Genomic DNA, 21,962 nt, shown 5'->3' with positions numbered 1-21,962 from the left:
TTTAGCACCAGGCCCCGTTTTTAGAATGAGAATCAGTCAGGACCAACTGGAAGTGATGTCATGACCGGAAGTGACATAATCAAGCAGGAAAACTTTTAATAGTACTAGGCTGCAACCTATCCACACTTACCCAGGAGTAAGTCCCCTTTATTGTTGTTGTAAAAAGCATATAGTAGCCTGTTAAAAGTACGTATCTGTAACATTTTCCCAAATGCAGTCGCATTTAGCATCAAGTAGCATCAAGGTAGCATCAAGTCTAATATATTAAAGATAAAATATTGAAATGAATGGGGACCCACCTGAATTTGGCTTGCAACTCACCTAGTGGGTCCTGACCCTCAGTTTGACAAACACTGCTAAAAGATTTGGGAGAAATATACTGGGTGTAGGTCACGACTTCTTGGTTTGGCAATGTCATTGTCCTTTGCTTGCTTGATTCTCTTAGATGTGTAGCCAGCCAGTGGTGAGCCAATTGCTGAGCAACATCCGATCCCAGTGCATATCCCATGCTGCTTTGGTGCTCCAAGGCTCCTTAACGCAACCAAGGTGAGTCAAGCCAGGACAGGGGGAGAAAGATGCTGTGGGTGTCTGTGTGCGGTGACCCAGGTGCCCTTGAGGACTCATCTGCACCATAATCCTAAAAGAGAAATCTGAGTGGGCTTTAAAACTCATGGGTTTGGGTCAGTGGTTCCCAAACTCCCAGAGAGTTGGGAAACAGCTGTTAAGTGCTTACGGGGGAGGGGCAAAGGCAGTGATGCAATTGGCACAATCTCACCACTGCTGGGGAAAAAAGTGTTTTTTCTTTCTTACCCTTGGCAGTGCTGGCCCTCCAGATGCAGGGGCAAATTGTTGCTGAAACTGGAGGTAGCAGGTAGCTGTCATGATCAAGAAATACTGATAAACCTGTCTCGTCCATGAATTTGTGAAATCCCCTTTTAAAGCAACCCAAGCTGCTAGGTGTCACTGCATTGTGTGACAATGAGTTCCACAAACTAATTCTGTGTTGTATGAAGCAGTTACCGCCTCTTCTCCACTCTGAATCTCCTGCCAGTCAGTTTCAATAGATTACCGCTTATTCAAGTACTGTGAGAGAGGGAGAAGAGTGAGAGAAGCGTGTTGAATGAAGAAGATCCGGGCTTCATTGTCTCAGCTCTGCTGGTCTCAAAAAGAGTTCATGTCTAGTTTTGCCCAGGGCTTCATGCCAACGGAAGAACTTCTCTAGGTCAATTTTCTTGCACCACACTCTTGCCAAATGGAAACTGCCCTCCCAGGGTGTGCCTTTGAATCCAAGCCAGAGAACTGCAGTTTGCATGTGCTGAGAACTTTGTTAAGAGATTTGAGGCAATGTTTCCTCTCACCCCCAAAAGGTTATTCCTGTTTTTCACCAACATCTATCTGGTTTTTAACCCACCAGTGTGGAAAAAAACACATTTGGTGAACTTTTTTGCTTTTCCTGCCCTTTGTCTCTTTGTGTAAAGGTCATTGCAGCAACAGTCTCTGCTGGTCCCGTACATGCTCTGTAGGAATCTTCCTTTTGGCTTCATCCAGGAACTAGTGCGAACCACCCATCAGGATGAGGACGTGTTCAAACAGGTAAGAGGCTTGTCAGTGGTGTTACCTGCCTGAGTTTCTACCAGCAGAGGCACTCTTCTCTCACTTTGAACTTCAGAATAGTCTGATCAACAGCAGTGAAAAGAGGAAATTTTAAGAAGCGCAACAACCCATTGAGAACTGTCTGGCATCAACCTCCCTTGAACAGCCGTGCCTTGACCATTTTCCTTAAAGGCTACAAGTGTTGCACAAGCCAGTCTTGCTTCCTTAGGAAGGTATTCCACAGAGCCAGTGCGCCCCCCCCCCAGTAATCCTGGTTTCTTGTGGGTGCCTGCCACAACTTAAGAAACTGGGTCCTCAAAGCAGGTTATTGGATGATTACCTGAATGTATCAGGGAGGGGAGGCTACATAAGGGAGAAAGTGAGTCCTTCAGGTACCTACCTTCCACATTGTTCAGTTGAGAACCAATTGCATTCTGTTGTTAAAATGAAGTGTGATGCTGACACAGTAGGTTGTTCCTAACGAGTGTGTGTACAGTCAGAGGAGCCACGAAGCTTGGACTTGAGCAACCTAACCTCTGAATGCAGGTTTAACAAAAAGCGTGATTCTTTCTTCCCTTCTTTGAACAGATATTTATCCCCATTTTACAAGGCCTGGCTGTTGCTTCTAAAGAGTGTTCTCTTGACAGTGACAATTTTAAATACCCTCTTATGGTGAGTAGCACTTCTTGATTTTTCTTTTCTGTCTGTGTCGCAGTCCGTTACTTCCAGGAACTCGTGGTGGTGGTCTATGGCCTAATTCTCACTGAGCTGGTAAACCTGTGGTTGGCTTATCTAGCTTAGTCAGACATGGGGCTCACATATTGACATGCTTCTCATTAAAATAATAAATACTTCCTTAGAAATAGGAAACTAGCCTTCTCCCTGACATGCTAGTCTCTTACATGCAGGGATTTTTCCCCCTCATAGAGAAACATTTGTTGGTATCTGAGCAGGCTTTTCAGAGTTTCCTCACCCTACTCTTCATACTAAGTACAGCACCGCCTGTGATGTGTAGGGAGAGTGCCTGCCATTTTTCACGAACATGAAGCAGCAGAAATGGGCGGAGTGTCACAACAGTTATTGGCAATCACTGCCCCTTCCCAAGTTAGCGAGGAAGGCTGGAGAGTCTCCTGTGTCTCCTGTGTTGCTGAGATGCCTTTTTGCAAGGGCTGCTTCTTCATTGCCCACAATCAGACAAGCAAGCTCTATGCTGTCCCCTTCTGGCTGTTCAGCAGAAAATTGCAAGCGGGCTTGGCTGAGTGGCAGCATCCCTTGCCTCTCCTTTCTGGTTGAGACTGGAGCTGCAGCTTGAAAGTACAGCCCAGGTGCAGGTTGACAACCGAAGTAAAGGCTGGGCCTGTATTTTTGGTCAGCTGTGGTTCACCCAGTAGTTGGGTGGTCTGCCAAAAGAAGTGTTTGGTATTGATCTGCATTTTCTTTGTAGAGGAATTCAGGGATTTTTCAAGCTAAGCAAATCCTCAAGATTCTTCCATGATTTTTGAGTATGTTTGAGGCTGAACAGATCAGGGATAATATGAATGGATGGTCTGGCAGAGAGTCTCCCACCCCCACTGTGCAAAACAGATCTTTAGATTGGCTCACTTTCTGAGAATTCTCCGAAGGGAGTGCTTCTCTTTCTTGTGCCTGGTCCTGTAAACCAAGTCGGGAGGTATGCAATGAGCATCAGCATCTCCTAGTAGTTCCTTTTATTTCATTGATTCTTGCTTGTCGGAGCCATTGGAAGACACAGATAAGGTTCTTTTTGTCCTGGCTTCTCGACATTCACCCGGCGACTTTCTTCTCTTAATTGGAAGACAAAAGCCTGGGCATACGTGGACAATGGCTCTATTGACTGCTGTTACCAACTCTTGAATAGCCATTGCACGGCTTCCTGGCTGCTTTCCCAGCTCCATGCCTGGGAAGGGGCTTGCAACACCAAGTTATGAGAGGCGACACTTGCTCCCCAACGCAAAAGCCTTGTTAACTCATTCTGAATTGGGGTCTCGCAGAATCTGAAATTGGCAGAGGTTTGGACCTCTGTGTCAGAGATGGCAAACTGTTCTAGCTTTCTCAAGCAACTTCCCTGCCTTGAAGCTCCTTTGATGTCTGATCAAGGCAGGCTCTGGCCTTCTACTTGGATGGGTTAGTGCATTGTCCTCACCCCTTGTGAGATTTTGCTCATTTTTCAAAATTAAATGGGGAAGAGAAACACTCTTTGGTCCAGCCCAGAATCTTTGTGGCACCCCACAGGCCAAGGGGCAGAGTTGTCCTCTCCCATCGCTACCTTCTTGGAACTGCCTTCCCAGAAAGAGTGGGACCATGCATGTGCAATATCTTCCAGTCCCTGTCCCTTTCAAGTGCAGGTACTTGAAGGTACACTGATCACTGGTACTGAAAGCCATTGAGAGGTCCAGGAGAACTGATAGTGTCCTACTCTCCCTGTGCCTCTCACAACACAGTTAACCCACAGTGACTTCTGTCCTGAAACCCAGTTGAAAGTCAGAGTAGAAACGATCTGGATACTCATTCTTACCCAGAAAAACCTGGAGATGCCACATTCGCTTAGCGCCTTGTCTAAGAATTGTGTATTAGTTGACATAATTGGAGTGGTCCAGGGAAGGCTTGCTTTTATTCCCTGTTGCACCTGACGATTGTGCTGAGTTGCGAGCACTGAGTTTCAGGTGACTCGCTATAAGGAGATGCACCTTTAGGACACAAGGCCCCTGTTTCAAACTCTGGAGCCCCACCAGGTTTTTCCTCCAGTTTGCAGTTTTTCAAGGGTTGCTGCCATTCTGAGTCCAAACCCCCTCAGCAGCACCTGTTAAAACACTCCCTCTGACACACAAACCTGCACAGAAATGGCATTGAGTGAGCCACTCCTCTTGTTTTTCTCCAGGCTTTAGGTGAACTCTGTGAAATCAAGTTTGGGAAATCGCATCCTGTGTGCAGCTTGGTAAGTGCCAGACTGATATCTGAGCAGTTGCTTTTGAATGGCAGTTGTGGACAGTGGAATTCTAGCAAGGATTGATATTCAGATGTTGATTTTTTTAAAGCGTTCCTTGCCTGTCAGTCATTTTTCTGTTGCCCTCCTGTCTCCACAGGTTGTGTCTCTGCCTTTGTGGCTGCCAAAGTCTCTGAGCCCTGGTATGGGACGGGAATTACAAAGGTTATCGTACCTTGGGGCTTTCTTCAGCCTGTCGGTCTTTGCGGAGGATGATGTAAGTGTTTGCAAACTGACTGTGAAGCCAACACTGCAGTGAGATTCATTGTGAACATGTGAAGCTATCTCTTACCAATTCAGACCAGTCAAGCCCAGTATTGACTGTCTAGAGCAGCCATTTTCAACCACTGTGCCATGGCACACTGGTGTGCCGCGAGTGGTCCACAGGTGTGCCACAGGAATTTAAGGGGAGGTCATTTATTAATACAGCCAATGGGAGATGTGAGCCCCCACTGGCAGCATGGTGTGCCTTGTCAATTGTCAAAAACCTGGTGGTGTACCTTGACCATTTTAGTACCTTGACCATTTTAGTACCTTGTCAGTGTGCTGTGAGATGAAAAAGGTTGAAAATCACTGGTCTACAGGGTGTTTTTAATTGGAACAGGGTAGGAAAGGGGTTTTTAATTGTTATTGCAGGTCTCGAGGGCTTAGTGTGAATGCATTCTTTTTTTCTCTTTCCTCCCTGCAGCCTAGAGTGGTAGAGAAATATTTTTCTGGGCCTGCCATTACCCTGGAAAACACTCGAGTGGTCAGCCAGTCTTTGCAGCATTACCTGGAATCTGCCAGGGTACGTGCCCAAGAACAGCTGCTTTTCATTTTCTTGTGTGTTGAATGATGCTTTGGGTAGGGCTAATTGCCCAATTAAAGGAATATTAATAATGTGTCAGTGTAATTCCGAATTTGTCTGCACTTGTTTAAAATCCTCATTTTGATGAGGAAGAAGCATGATGCCTTTGCTTTGTAGATGGTGCGTGTCTGTGTCACAGCAGGTGCTGTCTTAGAAAAGGCTTCATCTCCTACTCTCAGGGTGATGAGGGAATGCCGCTTCCCAGATGCAACACACACATGAGTGGAAAGTAGCATTCCCTTCTTGCATCTGAGAGAAGGAAAATGCCTTCGTTATTTAACTACCTGTATTAGAAACCATTAACACTTTAAAAAGTAGGAATCGGGAGCACAGCGTCAGTCTGTCAGAAGTTCTTAAATTATTGAATCTAAGTGATTAAGGGTTGCTGCCATAGTTGCTTCAAGATGTAACTTGTTGTGAGGTTTTTAAGGTCAAAGGATGTCCAGCTGGGGCAGACAAGAAAGGCTTAGCTAATGAGACTCTAACAGGTTCCAACCCAACTGTGCAAGGGTTGCTTTGTGCAGTCATTTCTGTATGGTGGTGGCCAGTGTTGGAAGCCGCGGCTATGTGGTTACATGCTTTCCCTTTGTGCAAATTTTTCAGCAAGAGCTGTTCAAGATCCTCCATAGTATTTTGCTCAATGGAGAAACTCGAGAGGCAGCTCTCAGCTACATGGCAGCTGTGGTCAACGCAAACATGAAGAAGGCCCAAATGCAGGTGAGTTGAGTTGGCACAAGTGCGTCATCCAGATTTCTGACCTTCCCTTGTTGGTCAGTTCAAAATTTACCTGTGAGGTGCTCTCCTGAAGCTTTAAATGGTTGCCCACCTTTGCCTAAGGCTGTGCGTTGACTCGCTACCATGGTCACCTTCAGGCTTCTCGTCCTCAATTTGAAACTGTCAAGCTCTGTGTCATGATACTTAAACACCCCCACACTTTTCGATTCCATAATTGGAGAGCGTGATTGTCATTGACCTTGCTCAGAGGAGGCACAGGAAAGGGGCAGGGTCCTGGTGACAACTGTTTTGGGCTTGGCTCCTAAGGCCAGCCCAAAACGACGGACTTTTGTTTCTGGTTTCCTAAGGTGGGAAGCACTCAGAATAGTGTGGTGGGTCACAGTGGACGGGAGGCTTGTCAGGGTGGAGGTGATCATTCGGGTTCCCTTGGGCCCAGTCCCAAACACGGTGCTGTCTGCTGAGTTCCTGTGTGTTGATGGAGCCATCTTCCCTCACCTGTCCTTGTAGACGGATGACCGGCTGGTGTCCACGGATGGCTTCATGCTCAACTTCCTGTGGGTGCTGCAGCAGCTGAGCACGAAAATCAAGCTGGAGACAGTCGACCCCTCCTACATCTTCCACCCCCGCTGTCGCATCGTTGTCCCAGCAGACGAGACGCGAGTGAAAGCCACTATGGAGGACATCGCTAGCTGGATGGCAGAGCTGTGTGAGTGCCATGTGGGCCTTGCAGCCTGCTGTTCTCCTCTTCACTTTTTTGTGGTTTGCATGTGTGTAAGGAAAAACCTGTGAGTAAGTGATATTTGCAACTCTGTACTGTTCAGAGTTCTGCTCCAGGAGGGCCCAGATCCTGTTCTGAGCGAAGCATTTTGAAACTGGTTTTATGTTCAGTTCAGAGATTAGTCTTAAAAGCAAATTCATCTTCCATTAACTTTTGGCTTCTGTTCTGGTTATTTTCCATCCCTCCTTCACCCAGCTACAGATCAGTCTCTTTTTTCCGAGCCGAAATTCCCAACTGAGTGCTTCTTTCTGACCCTCCACGCCCATCACCTCTCCATCTTGCCAGGCTGCCGTCGTTACATCCGTAGGCTGAGGGCCATCCGGGAACTCAACAGGTGAGAAGTTGCACTGCCTCTTCGTCAGTTGGCCTTTGTTAGCCCCTCCAGAAAACAAGAGATTGGAATCAAACAGTAGAGAGATGTGAAATCCACATGCATGTCTGTTGGAAGAAACTAGATTCTCTCCTTCAATTGCTCAACAAGTCTTCAGGGCCTCTTCCAAAAATAGTTCATAGAATTAGGAGTAGCAGAGTGCAGAGATAACAAAACAGTTGTGCAGGATAAAATCAGCACATTCACAGCTCTTTTGTTTTTAATGAAACTTGAGAGAGAGAAGCAGAGTCTTGGCCTTGCTGCTGAAACAGTGGTGCCTTGTGAACTTTGGTAGGAGGTGCCTGGTTCTGTCTGCAGCATCTCCATTAGCCAGGGTTTGTGGCGAAAGGAACTTTGAAGGGCTCTGCCAAGATGCTGGAAAGAAGAGACAGTGCTGACTTGTGGGACTACAACAACTAACGACCACAGAAGCAAAGCCAGCAGCTCGGCAATGTTTTTGCCCCCTCCCTGAAGATGCTGTCAGGGATGGAGCTCAGGACCTTCTGCATGCAATGTAACAGCCTCTCCCTCCAACCTGATCTAAGGAAACTTTGTTGGAGGTATATTTGAACAACTTGATTTGGACCTGCAGAGATCTGGCCCTGCTGATGTTTAGCAGCAGTGTTGCAAGACCGGACAAATGCTTGCTTCATGAATCCAGATGGCCCATAGGAGGCGGGGTGTGTGTGTGCAGTGATGTTTGTGGCATTCTTGTTTTTTATGCCCCCTGCCTATGAGCTCAGACCCTGTGGGCATTGTCTGCTCTGGAGAGCTGTGCCAGTGTTCCCAGAAAGCTCTGGAGGCTGCAAATGGTGTCATTGTTCACGAAGGGCGAAGGTGGCTCTTGTCATTGCTGGCATCACTTGACCTCGGCGTGCCTGCATGCATAGCATTGTAAGGAGGCCAGAGTTTTGGTCCTGCAGAGGATGATGTGGGGGTGGAGGGGAGGGAAAGGGAGGGGGCAGACATTGATGGCCAGTTGGGGGGGGGCAGCAAGAATCTATGCCTTTGTCAGCTTAACTGCAGAACTGAGATGGGTCATGTGTGGCATACATGAAGAGAAGTAATAGGTGTTGGGGAAGGCTAAGTTTGGTGGTAGAGTCCCTCCCTTGCATGCAGAAGGTGTCCTAGTAGGGAAACACCCAGGAGACCCATTGTCAATCAGCACTGGCCATGCTGAGCTTGATTTGCCAGCTATGTATACAGTATATGCTTACCTCACTAGTTTCCCATGATTTCCTGTCGTCCTCTTACAAATAGCCTATTGCTTGTTGCAGATGAAGTTCTGAGAGGTGGAAGCCCTGTTCTGTTCAGACAGAAAAATGATGGACAAAGGCATGAAAACTAAGCTCTGTCAGGCTGTCACTGATGGTGTATTGGAATGCTCAGTCCCTGGCAGAAACCACGCAAACATTTTTGAGCATTTTCTGCAATTCTTGAGGATCAGAAACTTTATTTTTGCTTTAAAATGGAGGCTGAGCCTGAGAGAACCAAGTGGACTAATTTTTCACAGCTTCTGCAATGGTGGCCATGATGGTCTGAGCCACAGCAAAAATTTCAGAGTCCTGAAGTGTCTTAACATTTTGTAGATTTCTTTCAGCATAAGTGTTATGCTTGCTCCAAAATAATTTTGTTAGTTTTTAAAGTGCTGTAATTTCTAGCCATTTTCTGCTTGATGTAAAGGAAGCCAAGTAGAAACTGCTGCATTCCCCAAGCAGCTTTAAAGGCTCTTGTTCTGTCATGTTACAGACAGATCGAAGGGTCCACGGTTTCTTCTTTCCCTCAGTCACTGTGCCTTTGCCCTGATTGCCAGACTTTTCTCATGTGGTTTTTGCAGAACTGTGGAGGATCTGAAAAACAATGAAAGTCAATGGAAGGATTCCCCTCTTGCTACCAGGCATCGAGAAATGCTAAAACGCTGTAAAACGCAGCTCAAGGTTTGTAGCTACGTAGAAGGCAAAGGCTCATGCCTGGCGCCATTCTGCACTGTCTGAAGAATTCTATGAACACGGCCCTGTGCAGAGTTGTTGTGAGAGTCTGGGAATCTCTTGCTCCTCTCTCTTGACAGTTTGCCATTCGGTGCAATGGAGGGGGAGGCACACTGAGGGGAGGCTTTGGCTTCTGGTGTTGTGTGTTTACCCTGGTGCTGAACTTCTTGTGCAGAAATTGGTGCGGTGCAAAGCTTGTGCAGACGCCGGCCTGTTAGACGAGAATTTCCTGCGGAGGAGCCTGAACTTCTATGGCATGGTGATCCAGCTCTTGCTTCGAGTCCTCGATCCTGCTTACCCCGAGTGAGTTGCCTTCAGAGACCTCCTTGCCCCTCTCAGTGAGACTTCTGTGTGAATTTGCTCCTTTTTCAGGGAACAGTGGGAGGATTTCAGTCCCCCTAATATTGTGGGTGTGACTGTCAGTGACAGGCCTGTCACAGCTTTTACAATGTGTTAATCAGAAGTGTCAGGACAAGATGGTACGATGCCTCTTAAATGCCAGTTTGCAAGGAGGGTTCCTTTGTCTTCTGGAATGAGATTGCCCCAAATAGCTTACAGTTTTAAAATGATCTTTCTCCCCTCATCCACAGCATAAAACTGCCTTTAAATCCTGATGTCCCGAAAGTGTTTGCTGCGTTGCCTGAGTTTTATGTGGAAGACGTAGCTGAATTTTTGTTTTTTATTGTACAGTAAGTAATGTCTCCTTTTGTGAAAGAAACTCTGTCGAGTCCTAGCATGTCTAAGGGATGGAGGGAAGGTTGGGCTGCTGTTGACTTCAATGGAGAGGTCCTGTTTCCCCCGCTCCCCCATAAAGGCTTCTTTCCTGTTGTCGAGGCACAACAGCCTCCTGTGCTCACGCACCTTGTTTGCTACAGCTTAGTCTCACTACAGTAGTTGTGAGCCAACTAGGCCTCATGGCACCTTAAAGATGCTCTTAAAGATGCTCTTAAAATTTAAGGACATCTTAAAGATGTCCTTAAAATGGACACATGTACTTGTCCATTAATCATGGATGTGTTGTCAGACTTTTCCCCCTTCTCTTTCAGATATTCTCCTCAGGTACTGTATGAGCCCTGTACTCAGGATGTTGTGACTTTTCTCGTTGTGATGCTGTGCAACCAGAACTACATCCGGAACCCCTACTTGGTGGCCAAGCTAGTGGAGGTGATGTTCATGACCAACCCAGCTGTCCAGCCACGGACGCAGAAGTTCTTCGAGATGATCGAGAACCATCCTCTCTCCACCAAGTTGCTGGTCCCATCACTGATGAAGTTTTACACAGGTAGGGGCGCTTACTGATCCAACAGCTATGTCTAGCGCAGTCCTAGGTATGTTTACTTGCAAGTAAACCCCTTTGAGTTCAGTGGGGCTTTGTTCCTTAGGAAGTCTATTCTTTGCTCATCCGCATTCCCAGCAAATTTGCTTATAGCGTACAGGCAGTCAACTAGAGACTTCCTCTTAACTATAATAGTTCCACATTCATCTTGGTAATGGAAGGTAAACCTTTCCATTCTTCAATAGTAGGCAATTCCTCCCTAGCTAACTCTAGAAGCTGGTATCAGGGGCATTGTGCTAGCCTGCCTGCCCCTTCCTGCCCTGTACTAGTTGACTTTTAACGGAAAGTGGTCCTTGTTTCTGTTGGTCTCTTTTTTCCCCTAGACGTGGAGCATACTGGAGCCACCAGCGAGTTCTATGACAAATTTACCATCCGCTACCACATCAGCACCATCTTCAAAAGCCTCTGGCAGAACATTGCTCACCACGGCACCTTCATGGAAGAATTTAAGTGAGTTGGCAGGCTGGACGTAGAGGCGGCTTCTTCCAGATTGGGCTGAATGCTTTGCTTCCCCACCCTTCTCCTGCTCTGCAGCTTAGTTGGCTCCCTATTTGCTGCCCCCCATTAAAAATCTGGCCCCTTCCCATTTGCTGCTTACTCTTCTTTTCATGCCCATTGGTTTCCAACAGCTGGAAAAAGGACAGGTTCCATGTTAAGGAGCCATTAGAAAAGGCACCTAAGGGAAACAAAAAATTGTCGGGCTTGGGATGTGGGGGAACCCCCTGGGTTGCAGGAGGCAGTGGTGGGGCACCTCGGGGTCTGGTCTCAGCGATGTCAGACTGGCTTGAGTGGCCTCACTAGGGTTGTGGGGAAGGGGGTTCCATATCCAGGCCCTTCTCCCCGCAGTCTGGGACTCTTGCAGCCCCCAGCTGCTGTGGCTCATGGGCTCGCCGGCATCTGCTCCTGCCAGTAGCCTAACCAGTTCTGCCTTCGTCCCTAGCTGGGCTGGGCTTGATGCTGGAGACAGCCCCCTTAGGCTCTGCCCCTTCCTCCCTGTGAGAGTTAAAATGCTGGCTACCTGAGTCTTCCCTCTCTCTTCTCACCTGTGCTTCTCCCTCCTTCTCTGCCTGCCAGGCAGGCTGCAGGAACTGTTGCCCACCCCCTCTACCCTGGTGCAGACTGGGTCTGCAGGCTGTGTTGCGCCCACAGACTGGCAGGCAAGGTGGTAACGGTGAGCTCTGGAGCTCTGGGCCATCAGCCAGCGGCCCTCCCAGCCGGTCAGGGACTGGCTTGGCCCCCCACGGTCTCAGCACCAGGCTCAGGAACAGGGCAGGTGTACCATTGACTGCTCAGTCATGGCTCGCCATAGCTTGCTCCTAGGAGTCCGCAGGTCCATCCCCTCTGGCCTCACTACTGCCCTCCTGGCGGGAGTGAGGGTCCGCCTGTGGCAGCCTCGTGGCTCCATTTCCCCTGCAAGCTGCAGGGGCTAAGGCAGGCTCCCTCCTTCTCCTTCTGCCCAGCCTAGGGGCTGGCTCCTGGGTGGCTCTACTCCCAGGCAAGTCAGGGGAACCCTGATGTGCTGCTCAGCCAAGTTTTTACCTCGGTGATCCAGGCTTTACCTGTGGAGGTCACCTGACAATCACTGCAGGACAGGTGGCACCCTTGCAGGGCAACTTTTTGTGAGGTGAGTTTGCAAGGGGACAATGATGCTGGATCCTGCCTGCTGAGTGTCACAGTGAATACCTGGGGTGTCGTACATGTTGAGACTGTCCTTTGCCTTAAACTTGTCCGTCTAGTTCAGTATTGTCTGCTGTGATCAGAAGTGGTTCTCCAGGGATTCAGAATGGCCCTTTCTGGCCCAGCTGGGGTTTCTGCCGCAGATTGAACCTGGAGTCACTTGCATGCAAAGCAGGAGCCCAAAGATGGGACTTTGGCTCCTCCGCCTTCTTTAATGTAGCTAAGTATTAAGCAATGCTGCTGTACATGCATCTTGATCTTGGGTGTCCTGTGGCAGATCACCGTTCTTACTTTATAGATGGACAGCAGGTGCTAAGAACTGATGGAGTAGGGGCTTTAAACTCATGTCTTCCAGATACAAGTCACAGTGCTTTCTCTGGTGTCACATCCTTGCCTCAGTCTTTTTGTTCTTGCTATATTGGGGCCAGGCAATCAATCTCAATTACAATTTACTTCCAGCTCCGGGAAGCAATTTGTCCGCTACATCAATATGTTGATCAATGATACAACATTCTTGCTTGATGAGAGCTTGGAGTCCTTAAAACGCATCCATGAAGTGCAGGAGGAGATGAAGAACAAAGAACATTGGGACCTTCTGCCTAGGGTGAGGAGTAGTCTGCTTTTGGGGGGACTTCTTTGTCCCTCTAGACCTGTGACACCCAGACTCTGCACCAAGGTGCACCTGTTCGGTATTGGAGGACATTATTGTATATTTTGATGTGTCAGGGTGAAAATTGTGTCTTCCAGAATTTTCCTGGGCTGTCAAAATCTAGAAACATGCCTCAATGAAGATGGGCTCCATTGCATGTTAAATCAATCAAATACAGGCGTGCACCGCTTAACAACCGTTCTCTTAATGATAGACCGCATACATGAAGGTGGTCAAAGCACAATAAAGATGCTCTTAATGAGGAAATTGCATCTCCCATAGCCTGTAACAGAGTGTCTGTTTACACAACAGAGAGGCTCTTAATGCAAAGAAGAGACAGATTGTCTCTTCAGTAGCCTGTGCAGTATCCAGTAGCCTGTGCAGCCAGCTAGTGTCTGGCAGGGACTGAATGTTCACTTAATGACCTAATTGCATAACATCAGGGATTGGAGAAAGTGGTGCACACCTGTAATTAAGAACTGTGCACCCTGCCTTTCTACCCCACAGGGGCCAGCAAGGATGACTCACCCCCAACAGTAAACAAAATTACATTCCAGGGATGTTTATTTCTGAGTTTCCTTTCAAGGAGCACAGATCTATGCATAATTTGAAAATTTAAAATACAGGCTGTTTCATGTCTTCTGACTTGTATAGAGAGATTCTTATGTGCATTTGGGTGCAAGGGATGTGCTTGGGGGAAGAGGCAGAAATGTGCTGCTGCAGGAGGGCGTGGCTGAAAAGTGGCGCCAGTCTTGGTGGCCTGAGACGTTGGACCCAGAATATGGGGGAGTTTCACCTGCAGCTCTTTATCTTCTAGGACCAGCAACAGGCTCGGCAGTCTCAGCTCACGCAGGACGAGCGGGTGTCACGCTCTTACCTAGCCTTGGCAACGGAAACGGTTGATATGTTTCATATCCTCACCAAACAAGTTCAGAAGCCTTTCCTTAGACCTGTGAGTGAAGCTTGGGCTTAGGCCTGCTGTCCGGATTTGGCAATTGTAGTGTCTTGGATTGTAGGCTAAACCTGAATTCGACGCTGCAGCTCATCTGAAGCTGGAGGAGGTGACCTTTCATGTCACTCAGAGTGCATGGAAGTGGAATTCTTAAGCCACATGTTATTGATAGCATTGATCCAGCTTCCTTCAAATGCCTTTTCTTGCAGCAGAGAGTAGTGGTAGACGGCCAACAACTCCCTTCTTTGGATGGCTTCATGATGGTATCCATTTGTAGCAGTGTGGCTTCTGTCTCTTGGGAGGACTTTGTCCCTCAAGCTGGAGATGCAGCTTGGAAATGAATGAGGCAAAGGCATTTGAAGGGGGCAGGCTGCTGTGGCCCTCAGCAATCCCCTGGTGCGCAACCAAAAAATGTTTTTGTACAAATAGTGATGGATAAGTATAGAGGAGACAAAGATTCAGATTTCTCTGCTGAAGTCAGTTCTCTGTATTCTGTCACATGCTAGTGTGGCCAGGTAATGGAATCTGGGATGGGCTATGTAGATAGTGGGCAGTGTGGTTCTTGGTGTGTCCTGGTGATCTTGTAGGTCAAAATAAATGCATTAAAATTCTGGGATGTGGTTTTGGGGGGGGGGGTGAGAGCACATCAGGGAACTGACTGCATCTGCAAGGCAAGGACAAGATTTGCTGTGTTTCTCTTGTTTGCTTTTGAGTACATGGCATTTAGGGGGCATTGCAGTTCTTCTCCAACACCTGCCTGTGGTGCCTTTCAGGAGCTTGGACCCCGATTGGCTGCTATGCTGAACTTCAACCTTCAGCAATTGTGCGGCCCTAAGTGCCGTGACCTGAAGGTCGAGAACCCCGAGAAGTATGGATTTGAACCAAAGAAGCTTTTGGATCAGCTGACAGACATTTACCTGCAACTTGACTGTGCTCGCTTTGCAAAAGCAATAGCTGATGACCAGGTGAGCAGAAGCCCAACTTCTTTGGGTGAAGAGGAAAGGTACCCGGCAAGTGGGAAAGCGATGGGGATGTTCTGGGGCAAACCAATCTGGATGAATGTCTCTGCTCATTTGGCCAGTTTGTCTTGATTTTCCAGGAGAGGCCTACTGTCATTGCCCTTCCCTTGGACGCCTTCTCAGGTGCACGTGGTCTTGCTTTGAGGGGATGTGTCTGTAGGAATCCTTGGCAGTCTATCCCTGCCAAGGATCCCAGATACACTCTGAGGGGTATCCCTAATAGACAAGAGTGTTTGCAAAGCACTTAGTGCATTCATCCCTTTGGACAATCTGAAGTATGTCCAGATGGTTAGAATTCTGGATAAAAGAGAAAAATGCACAGATGTATTTCAACACTGTTAGAAAGTTGTTGAATGATTAGTGGAAGTTGTCACTTGCATGGTTAGAGGTTGGGGTTGGAGAGAGCATGGCAGAGCGATGAGTGTGTGTGCTGGGGTGGGGGGGCATGGCTCTGTGGCACCTCAGCTGCCACGCAAGCAAATGGGCCCAGGCTCAGGTGGGTGCGTACTCCCACCCACCTTCAAAACCTTTACCTGTCTGAATTTTCAGCAAAAGGAGGTACATTTTTGATTTCCATTTTTCTCCACCGCTCCTGTCTAGAAATTACTTCCTAAGGGATTTACACTGCCCTAGAGTGCTTGTGTATCAAATGACAAGTATGTGCAGGTTGTGGGAGCATCGTTCCACCCCCACCCCTGGGAGTGGGTCAGTCGAGGAGGCCGGAGCAACTTGAGATGCAGTGCTTCGTTGCAGCTTATGCCCATTTCCTGGCACAATTGTGATGGTGAATGAGTAGCCAGTAAGAAAGGAAGCCCTTCCCACTCCACTGTTGGGGAAAGTTCATTTCTGGCAAAGAAAAAACAGTCCTATAGGTGTTTGTGCCACCTGAATAAAACACGGCAATGGGATGTATTTAGAAGTCCACTATGACCAGGACTCTCTGGGAGCTTGTCAATTTTCTGCTTTGCAAAATCATGTAATTTCTGAGGTCCACAAAGCTGACTGGCAGAGTGCCCTCTTCCTTCTCCCTGCTGGGCTGGCCTGACTAAGGAGTGGGCACGCAGCTGCTGACTGCTGCACTGCAGAGAAATCTGTATTAGGATGTCTTGGGTGGTGGGAGCTCTTTTGGAAAAGGCCTAAAGTTGGAATTAGGATCCAGTGTGCCCTGCTGTGGGGACATCACACCGTTGCAGGCTGACTTGGTTCACAGTTTCTTCAGAGAAATCTTGGGAGATTTCTTTAGCGCTGCCTGGCATAAAGGTCTGGTTTCAGCCCCCAGTGATTTAAATGTGTGAGCCTCTATCCTTTTTCAGAAAAAACAAAATATCCTTTTCTGCAGCTTTGCTGCTGGGTGTTCTTTCTGGTGGTATATCCTTCCCTCCCTCCCCCCCTGTGGCTGATTGCTGTCACTCCAGGTAGCTCTGCTGTCCTAGGATCCAGTTGCTGAGTCCTTTCTGCAGTGATGCTGCATCTCACTGGCAAGCTCCCAGCAGCTGCTGGCTTTTGGACGCTGTGACTTGATACTGCAGGGTTTTTGGAGTTGACATACTGAGGAGGGAGAGGGGGGCTTTCCTTACTCACCAGCAGCTTCTGTCGCTTTGCTGCTGGGGGTGGTGCTTGACTTATTGCAAGAGTGGCTCATGCTTATGGGAAGGGCCATAGGCTGCTTTCAGAAACGTAGCAGTTGCCTTTTGGAATAATCTACATGTCCCATCTTCCAGTGGTGTGCAGCCAGACATCACAAGGAAACCGGGGATGGCTGTGGTGTCCTTGTCTGTCCCCCATCCCTGTGATTAGCTGAGCTATGGAGTTTGGCGATGCAACACCTGCTGCATGTGCAGCATGGCACACTTTAATTTGGCCCACAAGGAAAGTCTTACTGGGTCAGGCCAAAGGCCCTTCTTGCTCAATATCCTGTTTCCTACCAGCTGCCTCTGGGAAGCCCACAAGAAGGAGAGAGGCAAACTTTTCTCCCTCCACTGCTTCCCTGCAACTGGGGTTCAGAGGTAGAACTCTGCTGACCCTGGAAGTAGCGCACAGTCATCATCACTGGTGGCCTGTGAGAGACTTGTCCTCTGTAAATCTGTTCAATCCCCTCTTCAAGCCATCTAAGCCAGTGGACATCACCCCTCCTTTTTTGGCAATGAATTCCACAGGCTAATGATGCACTCTGTGAGGAAGCACCTCCTCTTACCTTTCTGTCTCCCAACAGTCGGTTTCATTTGATGCTGCTTTCTGGCATTGTAAGAAGGAGAGATGCAATGCTCTCCACACTGTGCATAATTTTATGTTTCAATCATCTCCCCCCTCGTAGCCACCTTTTTCCGAAGCTAAAAAGGTACAAAAGTTACAGTCTTGCCTCATAAAGGCGCTGTGGCCCTGTGATCATTTTGACTGTCCCTTGTGTGTATTTTTCACATGTCCTTGCCCAAGTGGAGCAATGGTCTGGTTGAGTTTGCATCTGGGGACGGCATTGGGAGTTGGTCAAGTCAGGCACTCCCCTGGGTTCTGCACCCATCAGATGATCCACCTGGCCAGGCTTCTCCTGAATTCTCAGGCATAGTGACCGGGTGCTCTAATGGAGAGGGTCCATGACTCAGGGGTTGGAGCATGTTTCTTCTTGCAGAAGCCCCTGTGGTGGTTCCCCAGCACCTCTAAAAAGTAAAAGTAAAAGGCCTCGGCCAGTACCTTGGAGAGCTAGCCTGTGGTGCTGGGCTAAATGCATGAGTGATCTGACTCTGTATGGGGCAGCGTCATCTGTTCATAAAGGGGGGACGTTTGTGAGCAAGAATTTCAGTTCCCCTTCTGTCCCCATTACCCATAAGAACAGCCCCACTGGATCAGGCCATAGGCCCATCTAGTCCAGCTTCCCTCACAGCAGCCCACCAAATGCCCCAAGGAGCACACCAGATAACAAGAGACCTACATATCAGTGTCCTCCCTTGCATCTGGCATTCTGGTATAGCCCATTTCTAAAATCAGGAGGTTGCACCTACACATACACCCGGTTCTCCTCAGTAAGGGGCAGTGTTCTGTGTTGTGATTCAGCAAGTGTGGCATTGGGTACAGAATACAACTTCCTGGGATTGCAGCATTTCATTTTGAAGCATAGGCACTTCTAGTTCTCATGATCCTGAAGCTAGTTTGAGATATATTTAGGAGTGTGCTTGGGCTTGTTCAGATTTCAGAATGGTGGAATGAAACTCAGGTGTTGCAAGAGCAGCTTCAGTGTCTTCCCCCCTCTCTGTGATGAGCTAAACCAGAATAAATGGTGTAAAAATCTATACAGGCTTAATCAGAGGTGGTGATTTCTGTACTGTCCTCACTGTGCGTGGCTCTTTACCAACTACAAGATGGCCCCTACCCTGAGGGGCTTAGGACCTATAGCTAGAGGTGTTTGAAAATGGTGTTATTTACCTTACTCAAAGTAAGCCCATTGTGTTCAGTAAGCATTGGGAGATAAACCTGTCTTACTCACCGGAAACAAACACCTCTACCTATAGTTTTGACAATAAGGGAGAAAATGTGTTCATTTCAGGTTCATGTGGGGCTTACTCTCAGTCAAGTGTATGTAGGATTGTAGCCTTCATTACAGTCAAGACTGGGAATAAGGGATTGTACCAAATGGATGGGTAAGGCATAACCTGTTGCTTCTGGAACTGAGAACATTGTCTTTGCCCTATATGGGCAAGAGATATAGCTCATGGTGGGTAGGAGCTCATGCTAGATTATCAAGATGGAATACAAGTCACAGTGGAGATGCTTTTAAGGGCAGGCTTTCAAACACTGGTGTGCCCTTGAGAAAATTGATGTCTTTCCCCATTTCCTTTGCAAGCTGTTTAAACCTCTAATCTATGCATTAAATTAGGGTTGCAACATGCAGTCGATTTAATCAATTGGATTAAATCAGTTAAACCTCTTTGATTTAAAAATGTGCCTGTGATGGGGCAGTGGGTTTTCTGGGGTGGGGGTGGGGGAGAAGCTTAATAAGCACTTGCAAAAACTATGGGTGGCAGGTCCAATCTTAAGACATTCTGTCTCTCTCTCTCTTACTTGGAGAGAATGCCTCTTCTAAGATGGTGCTTCTTGTGACACATGTGCATTGTATGAAACAAAACCATTATATACATGTACAAAAATATTCCCCCTTTCCCAGCAGTATTGTTTACTAAGTGTGGATTTAATCAATTTCTTTGAAACTAATACTATTAAATAAGGAATTTTTTAATCGGACAGTGTGGCATATAAATGTGTTAAATAGATAGATACAAAAATTTGCTCTGTTCTGCTTCATGGTCCACCCTTCTCAGTGTATGCAGAATAACTGTCCTTAGTTTATCTTCTCCCTGCAAATGTACTGCAGAATGGCCACCTACTTTCCAGCGTTTCTATAGGGCATGGGGTCTAAACATTGCTCTCTGGTTTGCAGAGGTCCTACAGCAAGGAACTGTTTGAAGAGGTCATTTCAAAGATGAGGAAGGCTGGAATCAAGTCAACAATAGCAATAGAAAAATTTAAGCTGCTGGCAGAAAAGGTGGAAGAAATTGTTGCTAAGAACGCCCGAGCTGAAATTGACTACAGTGATGCTCCTGATGAGTTTCGAGGCAAGTAGATTTGTGTAGGGATCCAGCAACTTAAAGCAAAGTAGCAAAAAATATGATGGACTTTCAAAGAAGGAAGCTTGTGTTTTCCTCAGTTAGGATGCACATGCATATATATTTTTATTTGTACAGGTGCATCAAGTGGTGTCAGTAATTTTGGAGAATATTTTTAATTCTCTAGCATTTCTTGAGCAAGGGTTCAGGAGGCGAGTGCTACAATTCTGAGAGTTATAACCAGCTTAATCTGCCCCTTCAGATCCACTCATGGACACACTAATGACTGACCCTGTCAGATTGCCGTCGGGGACCATCATGGATAGATCCATCATCCTCCGGCACCTTTTGAATTCCTCCACAGATCCCTTCAATCGGCAAACATTAACAGAAAGCATGCTGGAACCAGGTAGGGGGGAGCTTGAATCATAATTCAAGTGTACAAAATGCAGGGCACGTTTGCTGATTGCTCAAAATACAAAGTCCTTTAAAAAAAATCATATTTTATGTTTTAACAAAGAACTGTCACAATGGAATACTTTTTTAAAAAAAGAGGGTGGAGCTTTCTACAACAGAGCTTCTGCCCCATGATAAAATCCTTGAACAGAGTGCATGCAGCCACCCAGCATGATGCTGAAAATGGCAGTAAGATACTGAGCAGGCAGAGCTCCATATATGAGGTGCTTGTTGCACGAAAAGCCCACCTGCCTGCCCTGAGCCTCTTACTGCCGTTTTCAGTATTGCGTTGGGTGTTTGTAGACCAGAAGTGATGTCATTACCAGTTACTTTTGGGTGTAAAGCTCTGCGCCTGCAGCACCAAGGATGTCGCGATGGAAGTAAGATTGGGGACCACTGTGTTAAGTGTGTGTTAGAAACACAAAAAGCCACTTGTGTGGAATTGACATATTTTTGATTGAGTTGAGTTTACACTGACACGTATTTCTTTTCTGCCACCTCTCCCCTCCTTTTCTTCCATCCCACCTCTTTCTTTTTAGTGCCAGAGTTGAAAGAGCAAATCCAAGCCTGGATGAGAGACAAACAGAACAATGACAATTGAAAAATGGCCTGGCCTGCACATGCCAAGACTGTGTCCGAAAGTCAGGCGAGGGATCTGGATGGTACAAATGTGCTGATCCTTTGGAATCGGAAGCTGGGCTGTAGCTCACTGGGTGCCTGCTGTCACCGATGATCTGGAAGCATGTGGACAAAGAGTGGGTGGGGAGGGAGCGGAGAAAAAGCAGCCTAATTCTTGTACATATATTTAAGTGACAAAAATGACTGTCAAATAGCATTGTGGGGGAAAGCCAGGACATTGCTCTTGTAACAAAGCAGAGTTCTCTCCCCACCAACATCTCATGATTGGGGTTTATACAGCTGAATTATTTTTAGCAGAAGACATGTGGATGACCAGGGCAGCAATCCTGCAATGTTGTTCTTTTTTTTGTAAGCGTATTGCCAGATCTCCATTAATTGGATTGTGGTGGAAACCTTGAACTTTTTGCTGCTAAAATAAATCACCTTTTCCTCCTTTACATCTCTTCCCCATCACCTCTTCCCGCACTACCCTGTCTTCAGTTTTCCTGTAATGAAAAGAAAATGTTCCCAATATATTAAAAAAAAGTAAGAAGAAACCCTTCTCTGTTCCCCAAGAGAACATAATCTTGAAAAGATAACTGTGCCTGCAGGAAGTTTAAATCTTGGGGGAATCATATTTTTCTATTATACATATTCATTTATTTTTTTGGTGGGCCGTACACAAGAAGAGTAATTCACAATGACAATGTTTTGTGTTTGGTTTTTTCGGCACATCAATTTTAAGTTGGTTGAAAAGTCCCTTTGTCTTTTGTGAGAGAGCCTTGATGCTCTGGGTTGTGTGTGGTGGTGTTTTTTTTTAAGCCTTGTAATAAGGAATATATTGAAACAGCTGCCACAAAGAAATTGGTGTGTGGAATACCAGAACTTTGTTGACTTAAAAGATAGATCTATATATATATGTAGCTATATATATATATATAAATATAAATATAAAATTCTTTTAAAGCCAGAGATCTAATAAGCTAAATTATTATGATTTCTGAGTCTTTTAAGAACTTGTCTCCAGTGGAGGGGAAATGGGGTGGGAGTCGGCAAAGTGTTTTATTCTTGGCACCTACCAGTCAAGGTAGGAGGCCCATTTTTTTTTATGTTGCATACCAGTTTGTATCCGTGGCTTGGCCTTACCAAAGCAAAAAAAGGGTGCAGGAAAAAATGTAGACTTGCTTTTTTTAAAAGAACTATATATAAGAGGAAACATTTTTGTATGACTGCCCCCTGCTTAAAAATACTTGAATTTTTCCTTTTTAAAAAGGATTTGAAACCACAGTGTTTTAAAAAAAAATAAAAAAATTAAGCCTGAAAAAAACAAAACTTTCCTTTTCTTTTC

At 46.8% G+C, this 21,962-nt stretch overlaps 1 protein-coding gene across 1 annotated transcript in view; it reads left to right on the top strand.

The window, feature by feature from the left end:
- The window catches only part of UBE4B (ubiquitination factor E4B), a 56,799-nt gene extending 34,837 nt beyond the window's left edge, over positions 1-21,962 (top strand). The window contains exons 10-29 of the mRNA XM_066637508.1: positions 446-546; positions 1,479-1,593; positions 2,182-2,265; positions 4,490-4,546; positions 4,695-4,811; positions 5,283-5,381; positions 6,045-6,158; positions 6,684-6,882; positions 7,150-7,288; positions 9,162-9,261; positions 9,488-9,615; positions 9,903-10,001; positions 10,359-10,594; positions 10,972-11,098; positions 12,785-12,929; positions 13,792-13,926; positions 14,700-14,891; positions 19,375-19,549; positions 19,803-19,949; positions 20,536-21,962. Of these exons, the coding sequence (XP_066493605.1) occupies positions 446-546; positions 1,479-1,593; positions 2,182-2,265; positions 4,490-4,546; positions 4,695-4,811; positions 5,283-5,381; positions 6,045-6,158; positions 6,684-6,882; positions 7,150-7,288; positions 9,162-9,261; positions 9,488-9,615; positions 9,903-10,001; positions 10,359-10,594; positions 10,972-11,098; positions 12,785-12,929; positions 13,792-13,926; positions 14,700-14,891; positions 19,375-19,549; positions 19,803-19,949; positions 20,536-20,597 (2,571 nt within the window). The 3' untranslated portion in view covers positions 20,598-21,962. The remainder of the gene's footprint in view (positions 1-445; positions 547-1,478; positions 1,594-2,181; positions 2,266-4,489; positions 4,547-4,694; positions 4,812-5,282; positions 5,382-6,044; positions 6,159-6,683; positions 6,883-7,149; positions 7,289-9,161; positions 9,262-9,487; positions 9,616-9,902; positions 10,002-10,358; positions 10,595-10,971; positions 11,099-12,784; positions 12,930-13,791; positions 13,927-14,699; positions 14,892-19,374; positions 19,550-19,802; positions 19,950-20,535) is intronic.

This window comes from Tiliqua scincoides, chromosome 9 (assembly GCF_035046505.1).
Source record: "Tiliqua scincoides isolate rTilSci1 chromosome 9, rTilSci1.hap2, whole genome shotgun sequence".
Taxonomy (NCBI): domain Eukaryota; kingdom Metazoa; phylum Chordata; class Lepidosauria; order Squamata; family Scincidae; genus Tiliqua; species Tiliqua scincoides.
The sequence above is the reverse complement of the archived record's forward strand: the minus strand, read 5'-3'. Positions and strand labels throughout refer to the sequence as shown.